The 26,684-nt window shown below is 36.0% G+C and overlaps 1 protein-coding gene across 2 annotated transcripts in view; it reads left to right on the top strand.

Annotated features, from left to right (window-relative positions):
- The window catches only part of PDE10A (phosphodiesterase 10A), a 173,116-nt gene that overhangs the window by 53,967 nt on the left and 92,465 nt on the right, over nucleotides 1-26,684 (top strand). For both annotated transcript variants that reach the window (XM_015621170.3, XM_015621168.3), the window contains exon 2: nucleotides 21,300-21,428. In XM_015621170.3, coding sequence (XP_015476656.1) covers nucleotides 21,300-21,428 — 129 coding nt within the window. The remainder of the gene's footprint in view (nucleotides 1-21,299; nucleotides 21,429-26,684) is intronic.

Genomic DNA, 26,684 nt, shown 5'->3' with positions numbered 1-26,684 from the left:
TTCTAATTTGCTGAGGTTTCTTTTTAGGGCCTCCCTGTCTTCAAGAGACTCCTCAGTAGTTTCTCCCAGTTTTGCATCCTCTGTGAACTTGCCCTGTATCCCTTCCAGTCCTGTGTCCAAGTCATTTATGAAGATGTTGAAGAGCACAGGGCTGAGAATGGAGCCCTCTGGAACCCCCCTAGTGACAGGTCCCCAGTCTGATGTCACCTCATTCACTGTAACCCTTTGTGCCTGACCTGTGAGCCAGTTGCTCACCCATCCCATGATGTGTTCATCCAGCTGTGTGCTGGACATTTTGTCCAGAAGGATCCAGTGAGAGACAGTATCAAAATCTTTACTGAAATCCAAAAAGATTACATCCCCCTAATCACCTATGTGGTCTATCTTGCCATAAAAGGAAATCAGGTTTGATAAGGAAGACTTTCTGCTCATGAAGCTGTGCTGAATGTGCAGTTCTATCCCAGCTGATTTTTTTTTCCAGTGGCTGGGAAACATGTTCTTTCTTATAAAGTATTGAAGAAAATACCTTAAAAGAAGAAGGAGTTACAGGAGGTTTCAGTTCAAAAGATGGTGTGAGGTTACAATTACAAGCAGGCAGGCTCAAACTTCACAGACTGAAGGAATGCAGGGTATGGTTTAGGAGGAAGCAGTGATGGGACAGTTGCTGCCTAAAGACTCTAGCTGTTGTTTTGTGTTGCCTGTACATCAAACAGAAAAGTTTTGGACACCCTTGATTTACATTCATTTAAATCAACAATCTTCTATGTACCACGTGAAAGCCACAATGTTATTACAAGAGTTTATTTTAACTTGGTTTGAATTATCCAAATATGCAAATTCTTTCTTTCCACTAAGTGGTAGGATTTACAAAGGAACTGAAGTATATTGGGTAACTGGCATAGAAATGAATGCTGCTTTGGCTTCTACAGGACTCTACCTCATTTAAAAAGCTTATTAAAGTACCTGCCAGCTTTTTGTGAGTGTATACTCTCTGCACGTTTGACTTGTCCTTTTGAATGCTTTCAAGTTCCAAATTAAATTCCTGTTATTGCTGTGCTACTTATGTTTGTGAAAAGCATTGGGATACTTTTTAGTGATTATGACATGTGTGAGAACTGTTTTTTTCCAGAAACAGTGACATTTCCCTCTTGTGTAAGTTCTTTGATTAATATTCCTTTATGTCATCAAAGAGGATCTTTCACTGACAATGTATACCTTCTGCAGCCATACAATTTAATAGGATTTATAAATGAATTCCTTAATTGAGAAAAAATTAAGATTTGCTCTGGGTCACTATTTATAAGTTTTAGAAATATCCACAGAATCATTGCAGTATTTCAAACTGATTTGATTTGTCTAGCTTTATGTCGGCTTTTTAGGGTGAACTGGAAAATGTGAAAACTTGTTGCTGTTCTCAGAGTTTATAATTGATCTGAAAAACCACTGGCGTCTCAGTATTTCAGTTGCTCTGTTTTTTTTCATAAATATAACTGAAAAAGGTGACTGCACATTCAGGACATGGTAACATTTCAAGTAACTCCCATTGAGTTCAAGGCAAGTTAATGGCAAAGCTTCACACTTCTGAAAATAAGATTAATTAGATGAGGGTCTAAAAATGCTAGGCTCATAAGACCCATCACAAACCATTTAAAATTCTATATTCCTCTCATGTAAGATAGTTATTTTCATGTAACTGTATTATTGAGATTTTTTTTGTCCATACTGATAATTTGATCAGTGTTGAGCCCTCAGGATGGATTGCTCTGTGTATAATAATAACGTGCTAAGGAGTGGAAAATGACTGACAGAAACTTTTCCTCTCTCTGCTGTCAGCAGTAACATATCTTTAAATGAATGGAGATAGGTGCTTACAAGCAGCCAACATTTTAGCTGTAGAAACTGTTTGTTTGGGAATGTGGAAGACAGACAGTACTTCAGATGATTAAAAGGACCTGACACAAATCACATTTGAAAATGTTTACTCTTACTGCAAAGTCATTGTGCACACCAGTATTAACACTGTTAGATCTTTTCACAGGAGTTATAAATAATTACAAGGTTTCAGTAAGAGACATCAATGGTGAAATATTTAGTTTGGATGAGCTTATAGCTGTAACATTAAGACTAAAATACTGACCTGACTTTCTTTAAGTGTCAGGAATATAAGATTGTAAAGCTCTGTGAGTTTATAACATATAATGAGGTAGTAATTTTCATTCCTCCAAACTTAGAAGGAAAAAAAAGTACAAGAATCTTCTCTTTTTCTTTTAAATGGTCATAAAATTTATCTTCTTGAATGTCTGTGGGTTTAATTAATCAATGTTTTTAGTACCTGTGGATGATATTTAAATAGAAAGAAATCTGTTATGTAAACATAAAAAACCTGTATTTACTTTTTTTAAAAGACAGGTCTTTGCTTTGTTTTCAAATAACAAAGTAGTGACTGTGGGCCCTGAAATACAAGTTTACTGAGCGCTAGTTACAGCTTGCTAGAGTTCAGTTATAGGAAATGTGAGAGGACAAAAATTTAAGAACTAGTTATTTTTTATGGCAAGATTCATGTTATTTAAGAAGGAGTGACATTAAGGAGCATACAAACCTCTGCATCACTGTTTTTTTTTCCTTATCTTCAGAGGCATTCTGTTCTTTAAAATAAAAACTGAGGATACTTTGAAGATTCTACTTCTAATAATCCAGCCATTACACTACTCTTAATTTCAGTAGCATTGTTCTGAACCAGAAAGCAACTTCCAGCATCAAGGCACTGTGACATTGGCTTGTTTTCTTGTGAGTGCATGTGGTGCATCTGTAATTTTTTCTTTTAATTAATTAGTACATTTTTTTCTCTTTAAAGAAACCAAGACCTATGAAAGCAAGGTAAAATCAGTGCTATATTAGGCATAAGAGTAATGTGTATCTTTTGGTGCTGTTCCTTTGCTGTTATAATTGGGTGGAAAGAAGAATTTCACTTTTCATGACCCAACAAAAGTGCTGCTGTTCTGGGTGACATTTCTCCTCTGAGCAAAAGAGTCAGACCCATGTTTTATTACAATGAACTCAGCTGTTGATCTGCTTCCTGATGCTCCCCAAGGCACGTTATATATGTTCCTACTACCTCATCTCAAACAGTTCTCTGAAATGGGAACTCTTCCAATTGTTCATTCACTTGCCATAATTTAACCATCACACAGGATACAGTATTTCCAATCCTATGGTCATCTTCATATGACCATACAAGTATGTGTTGTGCTTTTGTACTACATTATAACCACAGATGTAATATTTCAGCTAATATTTTTATTTAATAGTGCAAATGAAATAACCGTTATGTTTATTTTTATAGAATAAACAGATAAATCTATAAAGTTCTTAAAAGTTTGGCAAGTGTAATTGTGTATCCTTAGTAGTAGGGGAAAGTTATGGTAGATTTCTATCAATTTAATTAAAGCTGCATCAAGGGAATAGTTGTTCTAGAATGTGTGTGGAATGGTAACACACTAGATCTTTGTACAGGGACTTTTTGATGTAATGCCCTTCTATGGTGGATTTCTCTTTGTGGGTGGTGAAGGGAATCCCTAGGTCCTGATAACAAAGTAGTAATATTTTGTATCTAAGATTTGCAATCCTTATCCTTGTAACTGCAGAACATCTTTCCAGCATGGGAATTAGGGAAGTGGAAAGCATAAATTCTTAACTGATGCAACAGTTTAGCAGCATTGGCTTCCTCATGTTAAAAGCAAAGCCTAGTAAAAAAATATGCACATGGATGGATGTGAGTTGTTCTAGGAGATGCACTTAAACCAAAGCAAAACACCCCCTTATTGTTATAGTTCATGTGTATTGTATAGTGAAATTTCACTGTATGGGAACCAGAAGTAATTTTATGAGAGCAAACTTGGATCAGGGTGTACCCCTGCTGTCAGCTGGGTCCTGTGGTCCCTGTGCTGGAGTACTGTTACTCATTCTGCTTCTGGCTTCATAACATCTAAGTGTCTTTAACACCTGTGACCTGCTGCAGAAGCTTCCCTCCTTCCTTCACCTGCCTCCAGCCAGAGCTCCACACTGCCTGCTGGGCTAAGGCACTCTGTAGGGATTTAAAAGTTGTGGGTTCAAAGAACTTTGGCCATAGAGGGTAACATAGTACACATTTTACCTTCTTTTCAGGCGTTCCTGCTACTGGGAGGTTGTGTAAAATACTGTGTTTGGTGGTTCCTTTTGGCCTGTGTTAGCAATATACTGTTCACATCCAGGGTTACAGACTCTCTTGGATGTTTAGGCACCCCTTTGCATCCCGCTGGTCACAGAAGCAATGAGAGCCTGAGATTTTTCATGCTGTGTCTCTTTGATTTAGAGGAAATTAAGGTAGTTCAGAATATGTTGTAGATGCATGCTCTGAGCATGAAGGAAAGAGAAGCCCAAATATGTTTTTCCTGAATACTAGAGGAGAAGTTTTTGAATAACAGGAGAGATGCTCATCCCATCTATATGTATTCCCAGATGAATCTCAAGGAGTCTCTTAGCAGTTGGCCTCTCACCAAATGTTTTGTTTGTTTGTTTGTCGTGGTTTTTTTGTTCATTTTTTTTTTAAATGAAGGCAGCCACACACCAGAAGTTGCTATGTTGTACATTTGACAACTTGAAATAATGAACACACCATGTCAGGAGGAAGCAAAATATCGCTCTGATAACTCAGGTTTACAGCTTTTGCTTAATTAAAAGTTTTCTTATGGAGATTACTTAAATTCCAGCTGATTCTTTTGGATTCTGTCAATCTGTAAAAATGTGTGCTATATATATTTTATGAACATTTCTCTGGGATAAAGAAAATGCTGATGAATACGATAGACTTCTAAAGGAGGCATTTCAAGTTTTTATTATCTTCTACCATAAAAATCCCAACAAATCAAATTCCCCTCACCCCTCAAAACTCCACCAAGCTCCAGATATTTCATTCACTTTTTCTAGTAATTGTAAGTTTGGAAAGTATCCTCTACATGTTTTATAGTTGACAAAAGGTTGATAGTCTTTGTCAGAACACTTTAATGTCAAAATAGATTTGATATTAACTGGAGAACTCCAACAAATAAAATCTGCTGATTTCCTTAACTGTTCCCAAAAAACTGCCCTGTGCTTTTCCACTTCTGTGCTTAATTGCAAAATTAAAGCAACTAAGAATTAATGTTACCTAGCAGGTATTGAACTTCAGGGCAAATTATATTCTTTAAATCCTTTATTCAAGATAATTATTTTTACATCAGTAAATGCACTGATTTTTCATGTGTCACACGTGATATTTGGGATTTAGTCTTCCAAAAAAGTTTTTATAGGTAGTTTTTTTGTTGTTTTTTTTTAATGTTATGCAGTTCCTTTTCTGAAGAAAAGCTGCAAATGTTAATCCCGTTTTCTAATTTTTATCTTTAAATGATGTTTTTTACAAATGTATTGACTATAGCTTTGGAAGATCCTAATTAAACACACAAGTGCTCAGCAAGGGATGGTTATGCACAAAACTGGTTTTGAATAGAAGTTTTGACTCCACTTTGTCTGTGTCTCTTTGGTGATACTTCAGATTGATGAGGTAGCCTTCTTGGGTTGAAAAACACTGCTTGATTTCACTGCATTTTTTCTTTGCCTAGCTAAGGAAGCTCATGTTACCTGTAATGCATTTCCCTTAATGGTTTGTCAACTAAATCAATTACTAAGTTTTAGCTCATTCTGGTGCTTCTAGTAAGGAAAGTTAAGGAAGCACATGTCTGCATATTACATAATAGAGGAATTTTGAGTGGCACAGAGATGTGGGCTCTCACCACTCGTACGCTCTGGAAAATGCAGTTTTGTTGAAATGAAAGTACAAATATATTGGTTTTAAAAGAAAAATTATGAGGAAATAATTTGGTTTACTTTTTTTACAATTCTAAATTACATAATAAAATACGAAGTAGCAAAATGAAAAACAAACAAAAATGTCCCAAATTTTCATACTTCTATAAAGTTATCTTTTTAATACTGGTTACAAATAAACCGAAATTTCAGATTATTAGAATACTTATGTTTCTTGGGAAATTCTACTTTCCAGCTTCTTCTAAGAAATTAATTAGATATAGATATTTCAAAAAAGTTCTTGTTTATTGAATCCAAAAACTGTGTTAGCTGATCTTTTTTAGACATTATGCACTTGAAAATTAGTGTAGATCCTGGCCTCTTGAATGGCATGCATTCATTCTTCCACATTTTAGGCTGTAATCCCCAATCACTGTAGACCAGAGGAGGATCAGTGTTTCTGTATGAAGAGATCTGCCTTCCCTCAGCCTGGACTCCTTGACCCAATCCCCATACTTGTCACTCTTTGCTACAGCATGAAGGTTCACACAGGTAGACAGGATGGCTTGATTTTGGAAAAGCTGTAAATTTGTGTTTTGGGTTGTTCCTTTTTTTTGTTTCTTTGGTTGGTTTGTTTTTGTTTTTTTTCTGGTTAATTTTGTACTAGTTTGGCTAGTCATTTAATTTACCTCTTGAATAGTCTTTGTACTCTCTGACCCATGTTCATCCTTATTCCTCTAAAATTTCCTTATGCATTTTCTTTGTGCTTCTCCCAGCTTCACTCTGTCCAGGGTGAAAATGTAGCCATCTATGCAGTCCTTTTCCTGCTGATAATATATCCAGTATTTCTTGAGCCTTTGTATCACATAAGGAGATGACTGCACCTAAAGAGTTTGAGTAGATGCATTTTTAATTACTCTTTGCTTTCCTCTTTGTTCTTTTTACTTATCTCTGCACCACCACCACTCCCCCAATTAAAAATCCATACATATTAAAATTTCCCCAGCCGCTGTCATGCTGACTGTGCTCAACTTACGAAAATATTTGGTGTCTGTTGACTTCGAAATTCTTGGATTTCTTGCAACAAAGTTAGAGTATATGTGTCACAGTCTCTTAAACAGAAGCTTGTTTGCTGGAAAGATGTGCCACGGACTTGGATGAGCTTTGCTATCAGGTACATTTGTTAGCTCTTGTAGCAACGTGAATGGTGCCAGCACTATTAAGTCCTCAGAACTGCTGTTCACAAAATTACTAAGCCATTAGTCTGTAAAATAATGTGACAGTGATAGTAAAAGAGAAAGAGTAATGTACTGGTATTTATGACTGCTTTTTTCATTGATACCATATCCTTGAGAGACCTCCTGCTGCCATTTTTCTTGCAGTGCAACATGGAGTCATTTTTTAGTTATCTTGGGTGCACTGGATTTTCTCCAGATCTTTCATGTCAATGTCAGTTAAATTGAATAGTATTAAATTTATATTCTCCATCCTACAGAAGCTGCAGTCTTGGAGGCTTTCCCAGAGTGAATCTGAAGGACTTTAAAAATGTTGATAGCTACCTATTTGTTACAGCTCTTTATTTTGTCTAATTTAAAATTTTTGAAGTCCTTTTGTGTTCTTCTCCTATTGTCTATTTTATGACATAGCTTTTAACTGCTTCGTTTTGGCAGAAGATCAGTCTGTTTATGTGCTATCAACATGTTTTTTTAGATATGGCTCTAACTGGTTTTTTTTGTCGTTGTGTGATACTGTAAGGGACCTATCATGGGCTTATGAGAGCTATTGGTTTGGTCAGTGAGCTGGACTGAAATCAGAATCTCAGTCATCAGTACTGAAAATTTATGACCAGCCTTGTGGTAATGTGCCTCAATTTCACATGTTATATTGTATGTCTTACATGGACATATTTATAGTTTTAAAGTGTTTTTCTGGGTGCAGTCAATGGCCAAGTTCAAACAGGCTTTAGACAAACCAGGCTGTTATAAAGTAATAGTAGAAGTGATTCTACCAGAATTTTTTTCTCGTTGAGTCCTTTATCATCTTTGCCTGTAAAAAGTTTGTAGAAATTTTTATAACCAAGGCACAGTGCAGAATATGCATCCTGTCAATGTGGGAATTTTTTGAAAACCTGTTTCCTGAGTCCTGTACAAATATAAGCCCTCAGTTTTCATGTCCCTTGTTTTCCTTTCACTTCTGCTCTTTTCAACTCTTCTCCTCCCTTCCTTGTTCCTTTTTCTGCTAAGGATGCTTTTTGGAGGTGAACACGTGTTTGTGAGCTACACTGTCTCCAAAACAAACAAAAGAGGGTGGGGAGATGATGAAGGGGAGGAGGACAGGGAAAAGATGCAGCTGCTCATTTTTAATTTTTGAAACTAGCCTTGAATTCTTGGCATTTGCTTAAGCTTTATAATAAAAACTAGGGGCATGACTGAAACACTGCGCCTTTGTTCTACTGTGGTTGCCAAAAAGAAATTCTTAAAATAGTAACAAATAGATTATTTGAATTCTTGTCTAAAATAGTATCGATGGAAGATGTTTTGCCAGATGAGGTTGCATGCGTAGAGCATTGCCACAGCAGTGAAAGCTTTTGGAAAAGCAGCCAATGCCATATGTTGTTTTTTATTCTGTGGTGCCAACATCCAAATCAGTAGAAGGTATTTTCACTAATTTCACCTGCCAGGAAGTAGAAATCCCTGTAGCATTTCTTCCTGTAAATCTATTGAAGCTGCTCAAGCTGTGTGCCCTCAGGGCAGAGAAGGCCAGCAGCATCCCAGCGTTAGGAGGAGCATTGCCAGCAGGTCAAAGGGTGATCCTGCCCAAATACCCAGCCCTGTTAAAACACATCCTGAGTACTGGGCCCAGTTTTGTACTCCCCAGTGCACGAGACATGTGGACAAAATACAGTGAGTCCAGCAAAGGGCCATAAAGATTGGGACTGGACTAATCAGCCTGAAGAAAAGAAAGGCTCGGGGAGGCGCTCATCTGTTTGTGTAAGTATCTTATGGAGGGGGGAAGTAAAACAGATGGACAAAAAGCTTTGGGTGCAAACTGAAACACAGGGATTTCTACAGAAAAACACCTGAACAGTGGCACAGACTGCACAGAGAGGGTGTGGAGTCACTTTCCCTCCTTGGAAATACTCAAAGCTGGCAGACCAGGACCCTGAGAAACCCACTGCAGCTTGAGCAGAGGGTCGCTTTGGTGGCAATCTCTAGAGGTGCCTGCCATCCCCAGTGAATCTGCAATTCTTGTGTGGCTCTGCTTTGGTGTCTAGCTGAAAAACTGGAGTATGGCAGATACCACTCACATAGTTTTCTGAGTGGTAATAGTGAAATAATATTATTAACACTATTAGAGAAAAAAATTGTGGTTGAGGAACAAAGCATGAAACAATGTGTGGAATGAGACGTGTTTGGGGCTTTGTTGCACAACCCTTCACAAGTTAGTGAGCTCTTACCCACATAAGTAGTCTTGCTGACGTCAATAGGACTACTCCTGTAAGTGTTCACCAGTGCAAATAAGGGTTGCACAATGTGTCCTGGTCTGTAATGTACAAGTGCATTTTACACAGTATTTAATTATCACTTCAAACCTCCTCTACTTCAGTAGCGTATTCTTTTAAATATCTCAAATGATACTGCTTTTCCTAGGCTGTGCTTTACTGACATAGAGATATCATTACATCCATCACCATACAATTGAGCAGAGATAGCATCTCTGAAAAATCATCTTTCTCTGTTCATTTATACAGCTGAAAAAAAAGAGCTGACAGAAAAGAAGAGAATAATTCTCTTCCTTGATAGTGTTTTAAATAAATTGGAGTTTCTAACTTTTTTTCTGACAGTTTGATGGAGTCAGTGCTTTACTTTCAGCTCTTAATTAGTCTGAAGGTAGGCTTTCTATTCCCCACAAAAGAATTAAATAGGTTTGATTTTTTTTTATTTTAAATGTCAGGCAAAGTTCAGGTTTGTAGAGTGGGGCATCTTGTATCTATATTTTATAGTAATACAAAATGTAGAGCAAAGGGCAGTTTCCAAGATCACTTATGTGATGCTAACTTTTTATATTTCAACTTTATTGCTGAAATATCTGCTGTGTAGCACTTTTGGTGGTGTTGAGGAAAGGCTATGATGTACTCTCTAACATTCAAGTGATAAAGCTGGGGTCTCTGTCACAAAAACTTAACTTTTTGGGAGTGTTTTAGAAGCTTTTAAACTTTAGAAATTTCTTGTTTTAGGTATTGAAATTTTTGTCAAGGTGCTTGAATGAGGTTAGAGAGTTTTCTGGAACTACTGTAGGAATAGTTGAATATTTGCATATTGATACTTGGAGTTAAATGTCTTTGGAATTGTGAAATGTTGTAAGAATATGGTGTTATGATTTAGAAAAATGAGCCTGTTCCACTGTGTAAAGAGGATAGATGTTGTTCATTCAGACCAGTGGTACCTTTACAAAGAGTTGATTGGTAATGCTGAAAACTCTTTCAAGATAATCGTTAAAGTATGAAAGAAAAAAAAACAGCTGGAAGGTAAAATAAGAAAAATTATTACTGAAATTAGAATGGGATTTTTATTTATTTATTTATTTATTTATTTATTTGGTACACACACTTTATACCTATTAGCAATCTGAAGAGACTAAATGGAAAACACAATAAACTCTTTTACAGCTTAGTCTTTTATTTAAAATCAGACGTGTTTTTTAAAAAAAAAGATGTTCATCAGCTCAGCCTTCAATTTGTTAGGCTTCATGTAAGTCTAACAGATGACATCCTTTGTGCTAATCAATAGGTCAGGATCTTGGCAGCACTTTCTATCTGTCTTTAAACAAATTAACCTGTAGATACTATAACCAATCTTTAGCTCAAATAAAAATAGCACCTTGCAGCCTGCTTCTTGCAGCCCTTCTAAAGTTTTCTGTTCAACAACTCATCAGGTTTGTGCATACTAATCTTTTTGGACCAGCAAAGCTTTTGATGCTGTCTCTCTCAGGATCCTCCTGGACAAAATGTCCAGCACACAGCTGGATAACAGTGTTACATGATGGGTGAGCAACTGCCTCAGTTGGACAGAAAGGGTCACAGTGAAAGGGTGACATCAGACTGGGGACTTGTTCCTGCTGGGGTTCCACAGGCCTCCACCCTCAGCCCCATGCTCTTCAACATCTCCATAAATGACTTGGATGCAGGACTTGAAGGAGTTACAGAATATATGAAAATCATCATTTAAACTAATTTGTATATTTTCCTAAATGTTTTATTTTAGTCAGGATGTCAAGAAAAGTTCTGGGCTAGCATGGTTTGCTTTTGAAGAGCTTCCTTCCTATGAAACAGATCAAGCCTTTACTGGGGGTGGTCTTGTTGTATTCCTTCTATTAGTTCTTTTTAGTGACTTCTATTAGTTCTTTTTAGTGACTGATTTCTCTGGCTTTTGCATCTTCTCATTTTGTGAAGGATGTTAACTGTGTTTCTCTTTAAGCATCCTGAGACTTTAGGTTTGGAGGGGATTAAGAAAGAAGGACAATCCTGGTCTGGTGCTGCAGATGGGGTCCTAGTATCACCAAAGTAGAGACTCTCAGGTGTCCAGCCTTGTTGCTAAGTAGTGTGTTATTTGACTGTGTGTAGGTGTTATTTCAGAAGAGTCCTGTGCTTTGGGAAGCTGTCCCAACACGTCTACTAATCTAAGTGTTAAGATGAAGTGGGGTGCTCCTTTCAGAAGGAAGAACATTCTCTGTCTGCGATTTAGTGAAATAACAGAGTGTGACTTGGCACAGGCATGTAGTTAGTATCCCTCAAAGATTTCATCACAGTGGATCTTGTTTGTGGAATAAGTTAAGGTGCAGTTTATAAACAGGACTGCACATTTATATTGGTAAGTATATTACAAAGCATTCACAGAACTTTATTCAAGAAAGTTTGTTTTAAGTAATAAATCAGCAGTAAAAGACTGGTAATAAAGGGAATGGGACTGATTTTAAGCCAGAAGAATTAATTCAGAAAGGGAGCTGCTCCAGGATTAGGTGTCAGGTGGGAGGAAGACATTACATCAGCCAGAAGGTGTTACTGAAGAAGACATAAATCAAGAACTTGGTCCCAACACCTGTTCTCAAGAGGGGAATGAAGGCATTCTAACCATGCTTAATCATTAGCTTCTAAGTACTTTAATCTGAAGCTGTATATATTCTTTTAAGAGATTAATTGTTCGTAAGTTGCATGTTCTGAGGGACTTTACATTTTTCATAATGAGGTATTAATGTATTTTACTATTTATTTAGTCTTTATTAAGATATGCATTACTCTTCAGGTATATTTTGGGCAGGCGCAAAGTACCCTGGTTCCATGTGTTCCATGGTTTCTGCACAGCAGAAAGAAAAAGGTAAATAATTATACTGAGATGTTCCTTATACATCTGCAAATACATTTTAACCTACTTCAGTATAATGCTTTACTTATAATTATGTTAATAATTATTTTTATCAGCAACCTTAAGATGATACATAACTCTCTCAAGCACACGCTTGAAATTATTTGATTACAATTTGCAGATCCTAGAGCATGTCTGTGGTCCTTTTGTTAGCTTTTTGCAGAGTGTTAATTAAATTTCCAAATTTGGTTCTGTCATGCACCTGGAAGGAGAATAAAGCTTTTTGCAGACCCCTCGGAGTTACTCCAATGTGCTAATGAGAACTGGAGAAAAGCTGCTCTCAAACCAGGAAAGTAAGACAGAGTTTTAAAAAGCCCCATACATCAACTAATGGATGATATTACACCATAACAGCATATATACAGGATTATGCCATTCAGACAAGCTGAAGTGTGTTTTGAAACCCCATGAAAAATGAATATTCAAATTGAAAATACGTTGACTCCATTAGGCATACATATAATTCCTATAGAAGGATTATAGGCCTTTTAGCTCTAGCTAATGAAAACTGATTTCATCAAGAGTTTTATATGATATTTTGCTTTTTAAGTTAATACTGAAGCAGGGCTAAGAGCTGCCAGTACTGTGCAGTGTTAGATTTTGGGAGATATAAGCAGCTGAGTGTCTGCAGATGTCTAGGGCTCAGGCTTGCAAGATGCTGATAACATCAGAAAAACCACCATTAAAGGTGGTGGAAACTAAAAGCCTTATGTCCATGCCTTGCTTGGCATCTGGCATGTTCAAGTGCATCCAGTGGTTTTTCATAAGGAATATGGAATTTGAATTACAGGATACAGGATGCGGTGTTTGTTGATATTCTTTCTGTATGGACAGATTCCAGTTCTGTTCAGCTGAGCTGGTCTTTATTTTCTCTCTCCAAAACTTTAGCAGAGCTGCTGGCATCCTGGCTGAGATGTCACGTGACTACTGCTGTCATTTACATGTATGCAGAGCTGCAGGTTTACGGAGTTACTGGAGCCTCGTATAATTAAACATTCACATTTGAATGAAGATTTGAAATCATTAATAGCAAAATTTATTATCTGTGAAACAAACATATGGTCTTTTAAAGTACCTAAATCAGCAGTGAGGTGTTTTCAGGTACAGCATTATTGGTTTTCACTAGTGATATGCCAGAGCCATGTATTGGGTTTTTTCTAGCAATGCAGGAGGGACTTGGAGGAGGAGGGGCAAAAAGGGTGACTCAAAAAGTCACTCAAAAGCTGCTCACAGACAAGCTTGTGAATTGATTTTTCAAGAAAAGAGAAATCAAAGAGGTCTGACCATTCTGATTGCTTCTTGTTAGTGATTATACTTTTTGCCAGACCAGTAATGTCAGGTTTCAGAGGGTTTGGGCACTTGGTCACATTACATTCCTGTGTACTTAAATGGATTAAGATAAAAAGTCTGACTTGAAAAGGATATTTCAAAACTGACTGTGCCTGTGGTTTTGAATTCTGATGCTTTGAACAAAGAAGGGATTGATTTAATGGGATTAATGCTTAATCCAAATGAAGCAATGTACACACATGCCTTGAATGCTTTTGAGAATAACTACAAATATCACTTATAAAGTTCTGTAGAAAAATACGGAGAGGTGATCTTTGTGTGAGTAGGAGATGGGACAAGGCTGCTTTAGATAAAGGAGTACACAGGCAAAGCTGTGTTCAAATTAGGTCTTCTGGATGTTTTTCAGACATTTCAAGTCTTTTCATACAAGTACGATATTTATTTTCAAATGCTGATTTTGAACAAGTGTGAAACTTCTCTCTTTATAATTTTGTTACTTCAGATAAGAAAAAATATTTTCAAATTAGGCATTTTTTCACTTTTATTTGAGGTAAGGTTGTTTTCAGTTTCAGATGATACCTTATCTTTATCACCATGATTTTTTTTCTTTTCCCCTTGGCTCAAAGCTTGGTACAATATATTGTTAGCTACTTGGAGAAATTAAGATATTGCCTATATTTTCTGTGACTCTGAAGCCCTTCTAATTTAATGGAAGAATTGCTTATTAAACCAAACAAGTTAATTTGTGTATTTTTTTGGTTTTAATTTCTTCTTGTTGTTAACAGATGCAACATTGGCAGCATTTGTAGTTATTTCCTGTTGTGTTTATTAGTAAAAGCCTTCTTGATGCTCTAAATCCACCTGATTTCTTAAAATGACGAATGCACACCCTCACAATGTGTTTTCAAACCATTGGATCCTGTCTAAATGGGCAAAAGGTGTGTCAAGTGTAAGGGTTTGGGGGAAGCAGTGACTGCAGTCTTTCAGAGATTAGCTGCTCTAGGATAAAATGCTGACCCTTGGCAAGTGTTAGGCTGGCTCATCAGTTTTTACCCATTCTTTCCGGACTCCCCATGTCCTCCCCACCCCAGGCTGGGAACCAGAAACTTTAGGTGAAAATTAAAATTCTTGCCTAATCATGAGGTTTGATTAAGCTAGTGGTTTTAGAAAATAGACCAAATATCACAACGCTAATGAAAAAATTGCAAGAATTGCTAATGACGTGTGTGACTCATGTTGCTAAATGGAGCAGATTTTTAAACATAGCTCTAGGCTTCAATTCTTTCAGCTCATTCACAGTCAGTTCTGCTTTATACTGAGCTCAGTGAAGCTATTCTCAGAGGAGAGAGCAGTGTGACATGGATTAAGAGTCAGAGAGCAGACCCATTAATCCATTCAGTACTAAACAGGTTATCTAATATCTAAGAAATGTTTTAAATATTTTAGGCAGCATAAAAAGCTGAAAGCAAAAATGCGACTGTCTAGTGATTTTTGACTTTATTTTTTGTTTGTTTGTTGTTTTTTTTTTAAGGAAGGCTGTTGAAGACTGACTCAGGGTAAGGAATAATTACTGATAATTGATGTTTGAAGGTTTTTGTTTCTTGTTTTATTTTTAAACCCAGCTCTGCTATAACTGAGTTAGTAAACAGTGTGAAGGAGCATTCTTACATACTAGAATTGGGTTTTCATCTGGAATGGTTCTTGGCATTGCGTTTTCCAAGCCAGCTAGTCCTGGGCACGTCTCAAATGTTGCTCTGGAGTAGGGTCAGGTCAGGAAAGGTTCCCAGCAGGCAATCAATCTTTCAGTTTTCCCTCAGCTTCATTGCTGGAGATCAAGAAAGCTTAATAGTAAGGATGAAGGAGTGACTTGGTTTCAGGTCAGTGAACAACCCTAGACATACTCAGTTTACTGATCTAGACAACCCTACAGTGATTCATTGTAGTACCATTATAATTTAAAGTAAAACTCACTGTAAAGTGAGTTTTAAGATGCTAAATTTGGTATAATTTGTCACCTCTGCCCAAAAACCATTTTCTTCCTTAAGACAGATAGTAGTTTATGCTTTTATTTCAAAGTGTTGATATTCAGTTGTTTTCCAAAGAGAATTTTTCTGACACCTTAAGAACACAGCAGCATATAAAAGTGCAGAAGTGTTTACAGTTTCTGTCTCTCCTAAAACCCAGTATAGACATTAAGAGGATGGTGGTTATCAACAGGGTGAATATTTATTGCATTTATTAGAAGAATCTTTCTAGTCTATAAACTTTGTCTTATACTTTATTCCTTCCTGCCCGTTCAATACACATTTTATTTGAAAACTATCTTCATACACTTGAGGCTTCTTGAAAAATGTTTGTGTCAGTACCTGTAAAGTGATCTACTAGTATAGTACCCCCAACTGTAACAAATGTTTCCTAATTTTCTCTTATTGTAATTAGTATTTTTTTAGTGCTAGAGATGTTGACTAATGAAGCTGTTGGTGTACTTACACTGGACAGTGGGAGATTGCTCTGTGAAAGCAATTGATCTGTTTTAGGTTCTAATTTATGTTATCTTTAATTAAATTTAGAAGTTGCACTGAAAGCTTTGCTGGTAGATCAAAAAGAGAAACTAGGCTTGAGCAGGTCAGGAAATCGCTATTAAGCAGCCTGAAATATTCTCACTGGCTTCGTTTGAGACACAGAAATAGAGGTATTTTGAAAGGTGGTGGTTCTGAGGTTTTTTGGGGTTGTTTGGCTTTTAAAAGTACTAAAAAGTAGTCAATATTTTAGTTATAGTTTTGAAACCCAAATGATTTAGTCTTGGTACCCTGTTGAAATAAATGAAGAGTAAATACAGTTTCCTGTGTTGGTTCATAATCTACGTGAATAAGTATTTCTCTTTAAAAAGTTCTACTGAACTAGCTGAATTATCTTCAGATAAAAGTTTCTTTATTCTTTACCCTCTGTGTAATGAAGCATGTTTTTAAAGTATTAGTCATAGGACCATTGAAAAGATAGTTATTTGTCAAATCAGACTAGGTAAGGGTTTCGGCTTTCTAGTTTACATTGAAATCACCAGACTGTGACACTTGGTAGCAATATCTTTACTTTCTATTGTTAGTTTAGTAAAATAAAAAAGGAAAAAAATATGCACACATAATTTTGGCTTCAACTGTATATATTTCTGTTATTAATTCCAGTAAAAAATAAGCTATTTCTCATAGTTTGGGTAGGGAAAAAAAATCTCAAAAGCGACACCAAATCACTCACACCTGCTGAAATGAAAGACAAGGAGTTATTTAAAAAAAACCAAAACTTTGAACATCACCACTTAAAAAACCGAACCCAAATCACAACCCCAAAATGTTAATGGGCTGGCATGAGTTATGCTAAATGAGATGCTCAGCTCGAGCCTCAGGCATATGCAAAGTAGAAAAACAGGGCTATGTTTTTTTCACACAATGCACTAATATATGTTTCAAGAAATCCTACAAGTTAATACAATTTCTTTTCTATCATTTTATTTACCCTTCTCACTCTTACATCTTGGGATGAACCTCCTGCTAGAAAGATAATTTCCTCTGGTGGTAAAAAGGCCTTTTGCTGATCAAGGAATTGCCTCTTGGGTGATGTCAGGAGGAAGGGCTGTCTTCTGCACTCTGCTTTGCATTGAGCTTTGCCAGTTTTACACTCTCCTACCCTGAAATAAATGAGGTACACAAAACCCCCCACAATTAGGTGAACCACTTGCATAAATCCCACTATTTATTGTAAAGTTGTATTTCCACTTACTGTTAAGAAAGGAGTGTCCTAGAAATTAAAAATATGAAACCAAACTCGATTAATAATTTCCATACATATGAAGAAACTTTTAAAAGCTGATGGTACGGCCAAAGAGAACATTTCAAACTGAGATCTACACAACCTAACTGTGTGTGCTGGTCAGGAAGTGAGGAGCTGCTGGGCTGCTACAAGTGGTGGGAGCTGGAGATGTTTCTTTGCCTATGGTTTGTTCAGAGGGCAATGAAAAAAGGAAGAGCTTATCTGATATATGTGTGTCCTTCATTATTTAATCACAAACTCAGAACAAATAGTTAATGTGTGCATAAAACATGACAATGTGACTTATATCAGATAGCAGCACTGAAATGTGATTTTATCATTTTAAAATAATACAAGAGGGAAAGGTGGTTTGGTGGGTGTGTGTTTTTAATTACACAGGATATATGTACGGAGGGCAAACTCCACTGCATAAATGGAATGAATGGACATCCAAATCAAATGCCAGATTCCTCCTTTAATTCCCAGAGGAATTATTCCAGTCTTTCTGTGTTTTCTGCCCTGCTGAATGCTGGCTGTTGGCCAGAGTTCAGCCCTCTGGAGTGATGGTCTCTCTTGGTAGCAGTCACAGCTCTGTCAGAGGATAGGTGGGTTCCAGGTACAAGAGGTGATGCTTCCTGGGGGTGCATTAAATGAAGCAAGGGGAGCTTTTGTTTGGCCTGCTTGGGAAGAAGTGTATAGACCAACACAGCTAAGAATGTGTGCACTGCTGCCTTTTCCTTTGCTAGGCACTGTTGGTGTATACAATACACTTGATGCTTCAGATAAGAAATGATGAACATGAATGAGAGAAGTCCTGGCATTTCTGGCATGAGAAGTAGTAGTGAGGGGAGAAGTAGTAGAGAAGAAATATTTCTAATGTGAATGAATGTAGAAAATTTGCTGCCCTGAATACTTGAGACCAATACGTTAGAACAGAAAAGCTAATAACCAGCACAGGCTTGTGTTAAGTTTGTTGGTAGCTCTGTAAATGGCACCTGATTGGCATGATAAACTTTTGTTTCCTGAGTGTGTTATTGTCCTGTTTATTTAAATGTTAGTAATCATTGCCTCTAAATATTCAAATAGGGGGTTTTTTTGCATTTTTCAGAATTAAGAGATTACAGTGCTTCAATAGAGAGGTCAATAATTAAACAAAATACATGCAGTAGAAGTTTTCAGGACTATGTGAATGTTCAAGAGCTCAAGTGTGTGCATGTTGTTATGCAATGATTTTATGCTAATGTACATCTTTCAATAAATAAATAAAAAGCCTTTACATGTGCCATAAAATAATTGCTTCTGTACCGCTGTAAAATGCTCTTACATTCAGGTATCTTTACAACACTTTTTAGCCTTAATGTACATAAAACACAAACCATAAAAAAGTCTTGGAAAAGGTTTGTATTTCTACATTATGTGAAATTACATGTTATTGTTAGTTTTGGTTGTGGAGTTTGTGTGTATGTTTGCAGGGTGTGTTTTTTGATGCAGCAGGCTAACAATTGGGAGCTGACTGATAAGTTTGCCTTAATCTATGTAGAAAATAGGTTTAAGTTATTCTTTTTTAACTTTTAAGTTATTCCTTTTTTAACTTTTTTACATAGTTGTAAATCCTGTTCTTGCTCCCATCTACAAATCCCACATTGAGAAAGAACATCTGTGCAGATAACTTTAGTGAAATAAAGAAGGGTAATTTAAACACTGTTTAGGATTTCTTATATCAGCTCCATGAATCACTTTGCTGTATAAGGTTAAAGCAGAACTCTTACCTTTAGGTTGCTGAAGTTGCATGATATCTATATATCAAACTTGTGACCTGTAGACTGAAGTCTTATTTCAAATTGACAACTTATTGAATTTTGATATGTATTTTACAAACTTCACAACGTATAAAGGTTTGAATCAAAAATGAAAGGTTATTTTCACTGAAGAAACAAATCAATCCTTTCAGAATTCCACTTGCTAATTTTACAATTAATTTCAATTAATTTTTCAGGTCCTAGTTTTTTACTAGAAGCCAAAAAGTATTTCTTTGCCATCTAAAGACAGCTTGGAAGTAGCAGACATTTTATGAAAAGTTTGTTTTGATTATTTTTCATGTAGGACTTAAAGGGCAGATAAATTTTGATGACATTCTGAGGGCTAAATCTTAAAAATGTGGTACTCTTTTGAATGATTCTTAAAACATGCTTCCTTTTCAGATTTTATCACTATGAAATTAGAAATACTTGTTCAAGGTACTACATTTTTCTCATTGGAACAAGTTGCAGAATTATATTAATGGGTTTGATTTTTTCAGAACATGGGGCAATCCCTGAATTTGCTTTAAAATAATCTTGTTCATTTCACACTTGTACTTCTTTATAGCTGCATTATGATCTAACTCTACAAGCTATCACCTGAGGTTAAACAATCGAAGCAGTGGGGTTTTGCTCGTTTTCGCCCCACTAGTTGATTATCTACTTGTTTTACTGATTTAGGATAAACCTTTTCTTCTTTACTAATGAAAATCAGGATGCTCAATTAGGTCTTATTCAAGTGATTAATATTTGGGGATAAGTGGCTATTGTTGGATATTGTTCTTAGAGGCTATGATACCCAACAGGAACTGCCACCTCTGGATTAAAAGCAAGGCTAGTTTAAACCAGTTTTGAACTGCTGAGGGTTGATGTGGGTGAGTGATGTGGTGCAGTTGGTGTGAGGAAAGTGGTGGAGGCGGTTGATGCTCTGCAGATGAGAGCTGTTGGTTTGTCTTCTGGTATTGCTTCCTAAAGACTTTCACAGTAAACACTTGTAACAGATCTTAACTATTACCATCGCTGGCTAGCATTGAAATTGCATTATGCCTCTGTTCATCACACTCTGATACTGTGCTAATCACAAAATAGGAGAATTGATCTCATTTTGTATATGAATACTCTCTGAGAGAGGTCAGTGTTGTTCAGAGGAGAGTTTCTTTTCTGCTGAACCCTGACTGCTTTCTGTGGAGAATTTACGGTTATATTTAAATACGCAAAACACAAGAATACAAAAAACAAGAGAAAATGGCATATTTAGTCATTACAGTGGGTGTTACTCCTCTTCCCTTGGTATCTCATTAAGGCTTTTGCACTGGGGTGCCTGTTCCCTCAGTGGTAGCCTGGAGCCAAGTCCCTCAGGACGGGTGCTTTTTATTGCTTCCCCTTTGGACAGCCTCAGCACTGCTGGGTTCACCTCCCTGTGGCCAGTCGTTTTGTTTAGGGGATTTGTGAAGTGTATAATGAGATTATAATTTTGTGAATTTGAAAGTCTATTTATGAATGTCAGGAACCTGAGATTCTGAACATTTCTTCTTTTTCTAAAATGTTTACTGGAGTTTTCTTTTTGTTGCAGATATTATAAATAACTTTTATCTGAAATTATTTTAATTTTGATAACTAAGTTACTAAAGCAATAGAAGCATGCCTGTGAAAACAGTTAATACATCTAAAGTACTTTAAGTAATTCTAGTATTTGAAAATTGCATATGATTTTGATGTTCCATAATAGCTTGTGTTGATTTTGCTGCCATTTGCAGGGAGAATACTGAATTTGGTGCTCTGTGAGACATCCCAGTTCACTTTCTTCTGTCTCCTTCTAACCAATTTCTTCATCAATATATTATCTTGAATAGATTGGGAATAATTTTATAGTCACAATTATGGTCATGAATTCCTACCTGGCTGTTTCTCCTGGCTAATTTATATGTACCCCTTTAGGGGAATTTTTGTGCACAGTATCTTGTATGGTTACGCTTTGCTTCTACCATTTTCTATATTATAGCTCATTTTTTTGACAGGATATTGCTCTCTCAGCTCTATTTAAATAGTCATATATTCAATCAGTGTTAAACAAAGGGATATTGATTCTTGCTGGTCTCCAGGTATTTTTTCTTATGAAGGAGTGCATACCAATAATGTAATCAATTAATGTTCTCTCTTTCAGGCTTAACAGATGAAAAAGTGAAGGCGTATCTTTCTCTTCACCCCCAGGTACTGGATGAGTTTGTGTCAGAAAGTGTAAGTGCAGAAACTGTGGAAAAATGGCTTAAAAGGAAAAATAACAGGCAAGAAGGTAAGTTCCTTTCATTTGTGATTAATATTTAGCTATGAACAGCTCAGTTATTTTCAGGTTTAAAAAAGAAACCTGGTTTTAGTATAACTTGGCTGTTACAATTCTCTGTGTTTGGGCTCTACCATTTTTTCAAAGACAAAATAGGCTAAAAATTTTTTAAATATTTTGATCCTTTTGGTATTTTTATTTTGAAATATACTGGTATTAATATTGGAAGTTTAGTTTATCCATTTTGAACTGCAAATACTCTCCATCAATCTGTAGTATCTGTTTTGAGAACATGACTTTGTAAAATTGTAAAGTTTTGGTAAAATTGATAAGTTTTGAATTAAAATTATCCAGTATGCCTCCGTAAATTATTGGATATACCAAGTAAATTACTGGATATACCATCTGAAAAGTTCATACTTGCAACATATAATAAGTCGATTTTAGATAAGAATGTTGACATAGATATTATAACCCAGCGTGTTAAATTTTGGAGGTATTTCTGTTAGGTTGCTTTAGGTAAAATACTTTGCTAAATAGAATCAGAAAACTTTCTTTTGAGCCAGTCTGTGTTGGCAATGATCATAAATTTTGTAATGATCTTAAATTTTGTGGGATTGTCTGCAAATATAAGATTCATCTAATGATGCTTTATAACGTACCAGGTAAAATGCAAGGGAGAAAATTACCAAGGTTAGGGAAGAAACACTTGTTTTGCTTTGTGGCTGACTTCTAAGGTGTTTAGGGTTTTAAGTTCTAATGATAATTCTTATTTTAAATAGAGAGCCTATTGTTGCTTTCTAGAAGATAATGTTTTCTGCACAAATATATAAAAATAAAATTATGATGGACAAGGGACGGAAAAGGCTATATTAGGCTAGATTTTTAGTCGTATTGACTACATATAATTCTACGGTGACACTAAATTTTTGTTGGTTTAAAGAGATTGCCTAGCAGCAGAATAAAAGTATATAGCAATAGACTGTTTACTACTTTCTTTGTAGTTTCCAAACTACAGCACTGCAGGAGGCCTATTGTTATAATACACAACAGCAATCAGAAAAAACAGTGTTATGAGTCAAGGGAATAGGTTGTGACAATGCTTTTTGTAAACAGATGATAAAAAATACTTTTGCATTACCAGAAATTAATACTTTTTTTGGTTTTATGCTCATTTGAAAATAATAATTTTGTCTAAGGTGCTTGAAATCACTATAAGAAATCATTGTGTGTTTGAAACAATTTATAGTCTGAGTCAAACATCTTTATGCTAAAACCAAAGAAATGCTTTGGAGAATTTTTAGCTTCAAGAATCGTATTTTGTTAAGTGAAATTTATTACTAGTTGCTCAAAGTTTCCAATTTTTTTGGGGAAGGCTATAAATGAAAGAAAAATTTTTGTGGATGTCCTCATGAAACTTTTTTGTAGCAACTCTAAAGCAAAGTGACTGCTGACCATGATCCTAGCAAAGTTTTAATGTCAACAGGTATTACAGTGGGATTTGTCTGTTTTTTTCATACACTTTAAAAATTCTATATTATGGCTAATTTTCCTCAAACTTGTATTAAAAGTGTCAAGCAATAGTTATGCTACTATTAGGATTTAGCCTCATATCTGTTATCATCCTACAGGTATTTCTGCCTTCCCTGCTATTTCTGTTTTGCTGACAGTGATCTTTAAGGTGGCTGTAGTTATTACACTGAAGGCAGTCACGTGGATGTGGCCTCTTTAGTGCTGGATTTTAGATAAAAATAAAAACCAGATTTAAAACTACACTTGCCAAGTAAAAAAGATTCATTTGAGAATGAAATGGATGCTGATGAGCCTTGTCTGTGATTTTCTTGTAGAAAGATAAAGTCTATAGTCATATAAAATATTTCTGGTAACAACATATCCTAATCTTTCAGAAAGTAGTATTTTCAGGAAAGAAATTTACTAGATGGTTTGCTCAGTTCATGTTATGAATGTACAAATTCTACTGCCTGAGTTATGGTGGTGGTGAGAAATGTGGGGGAGAGGGTGGAACTGATTCTTTTGGTGTCAACACAGATCTGTGGCGACTTAAAGTGACTGTAGCCTAAGTCACTTCACATCAGTAGGGGTATCATTTTCCCTCTATCCCTTTTGCTACAGTCTAGTCTACTTTACAAATGCTCACATCATGTCATATGATACAGCTAGAAGAATAAGCTTTGTGTTTATGAGGAAGTTGCCAGGCAGGCAAAAGGCTGTTTTGAGGTCTCTGGCTTAGTGTCTGTACTCTTACACATTGGTGACGCAGAATAGTCATTAACCTATATGCAGAAATTGTGTCCTGCCTGATTTACAGACATCCAGCTGTGTGTACTCTTCAGCCAGAAGTCAGTGGGCCTACAGCCAGGGTAGTTTATCTGAATTTCATTAGCATGAACTGAAATGTCTGATTTGGACTTAAATGAACCAAAATTTATCTGTGACTGTGATTCAGAATTAATTACTGTAGATGGTCTGGGTTGTTTTTCTTTTAAATTATTAAAAAGGGAGTAAATCACTAAATATTGCAGTGTTTAAGGTATAAATGTATTTCCCAAAATATAATGAGTTGAGTCCTCAGTGTGTTAGATCTTGTATCTATCACGGTAAATGTTAGATTGAAATTTGCTCATGACAGGTTGATAGTGATGGTGATCTACCTGAGATTATAAGACATTTTTTGCTTCAACTTGTTTTTTTCCCTTTCCTGGTGTACTGGAGAAAACCGGCAAAGGTAGCTCTGGGAAGGAATGCTGCTTATGCTGATTTTTGGGTATTCACTGCAACTTTTTGCACTGACTATTATCTACCCATAAATTACATGCTCAAAACACACCCAGGCCTTGTATTGTTGCACACAGAATTTTCAAACTTTATTTCTAATACACAAACACTTGAGTTTTAAATTTTTCCTATCCAGATCATGGCAGAGTTATCTGCCAGAAGGAGATCTTTTCTTTTCCAGATGCCTAGATGTAATACTCACAGAACTCATGAGACTTCTTCCATTGTCCTCTTTTATATAATTCGAGCAAAAGTGGTAGATGATTATAGCCAGAGCCATAATATTGGGAAAGCTTTAGACTCTGCTGCTGGATAGATCCTCATCTCCCATATTTCTCAGAAAAATATTTATAAATTCCAAACTTAATTATATTATTTGAAGCTTCACTGCCACAACAATAAGAGGCTGAGCACATTGATTATGAGCCAGATGTGCATCTTTTACACTCTTGATACTGAATTTCATAGATGTCTTTCCTAATCTTTTTAATTACCTCTTATAATAAAAAGAAAGGACAAACTGTACTGGCACAGAATTTCTACATGGAAAGCTGCCTATATCACTTAAGAGATTCATCACTTCCCATGGCCCTGATGTTCATCACAGTGCATGACCATGTGCTTAATTACTGCTGAATCTGGAAACATTAACAGCTTCATACACTATTTTTTTTTCCCAGCAATATTTGCCAAAAACATGTAAAGCTATGTATAGTGGGAACTTAAGGTTCTTTGCTGTTATTAATACAAATGTTGTTAAATAATTAATAAATATGGTTTTAAATATTAAATGGAAAGTAGTACATTCAGTACAGGATATGACACTGATTATGCTCAGAAGTTATCATCTTTTAAGTGCAATTGACTTGCTGCATTTCCAGGAATCTGATATTTCATAATTGACCTGTTAAAACAAAAAAAAAGGAAAAAATAAAAAAAGAAAATTGAAATCAGTTGCTTAATATAACATTAGTGTGACATTGCTGTAATGTTTGAACTAAACTAGGCTGCATCATTGACACATAAATAATAAAATTTCTGCACAAAAAGATATTTCTGGTGCTTCATTTTTGGGTTCTAAGGTATCAGCATGATGGGCTTTAAAGTTGACTACAGTCCTTATAAGAGACAAAGTAGTGAGTTTTTGAGAGGTGTTGATGTGTGGCTTATTTAGGGGGCAAGTCTGTACTTAGGTTTTTATTGATAAAGAATTCGAAAGTGCATATTTCTACATTAGATTATAGTTATTCCATTATTTACTCTTTTAATTATTTTATTTGTTCCTGCTTTTAAAAGATGGTGCAGAGAGGCATGTTATTTGCACTTCACCCGAGGTTATTAAATAGGTGAAAATATGGCTAACATGCTTCTTTTCCATTAGCAGGGACAGTGTATATAAAAAGATACATGTAAGGAGGATACATATCAGTATGTGTATGCTAAAGAGGTGCCAGAATTATAAAGAAAAAAAATTACTGCCAGAATTATAAAGAAAAAAATGGAGCGTAATCTTTTTAGTTTTGCTAGTTTTTGAGGTCTGTGCCTTTTTGCACCAGCTGAGCAGAGATACCTGTTCTGTAGTGCCTGTAGTAGCTGTGGAGCTGTAGGTGAAGGATACTCAGAATCTGGAGACTGTCACTGCTGGGATGCTCCATAGCTTGTTGCAATTCTGACTTCTCCCCAGCCTAGGCAAGAGGAACTGATATGGCAACATGTCAACAACCTCCTTGATTTGTAACTAGGGTGTCTTAATATTCCACTGACGCTGTGGACATGCTCTTTTGTTCCAATGCATCCCTGCTGTGCTTATGTTTGTGACATCCATTTGGCAACAAATACTTGCCAAAAAGCAAGCATATTTGTGGGAATTATTTGGGCAGAGCATGACTTTGTGCCATTGACACCCTAGTAGTAGCTCTTAATGCTTCTTGTTACCAAACTCCACTATTTACATATTTTGATGCCCTTCTTGTACTTTTTTTCCCCCTTAAAATAATAATTATTTTTTCCTCAAAAATAATAAGGTTGTATTTCCAATTCCAACTGGAATAATTGGTTGCTGTGTTTTTGCTCTTCACTCAGTGTTTGCTAATGGCCAATTAGATATAAAATGTTGGTCTAGTTGGTCTTGTTGGTCTGAATCAAAGTAACTTATGATACTGACAGGTGCTACTTACCTGGGATAATATCCAGGCTGACAAAATTTGTCTCTATGTGAATGTTTTTATCATAAAACTCATGGATAGACATTTGTATTATATAATTTGCAGGCTGCCATTTTTCATGTATGTAGAAAGCCTATGTTAGGATCAGTATTCAAAGGCAGACAGATGAAGGAACTTCCCAGTTCTGTCCTGGAGCTCTACGTAGGAATGCCATTTTAGTCCAGATAATGAAAATGGAATAAATGTGTCAGAGATACAGAAGAATTTTGGAGCCATTGCTTTTAAAAATTTATTGCTGCATTATTTC

The sequence above is a fragment of the Parus major genome, chromosome 3 (genome assembly GCF_001522545.3).
Source record: "Parus major isolate Abel chromosome 3, Parus_major1.1, whole genome shotgun sequence".
NCBI lineage: Eukaryota > Metazoa > Chordata > Aves > Passeriformes > Paridae > Parus > Parus major.
Note: the sequence above shows the minus strand (reverse complement) of the source record. Positions and strands in the feature narration are given on the sequence as shown.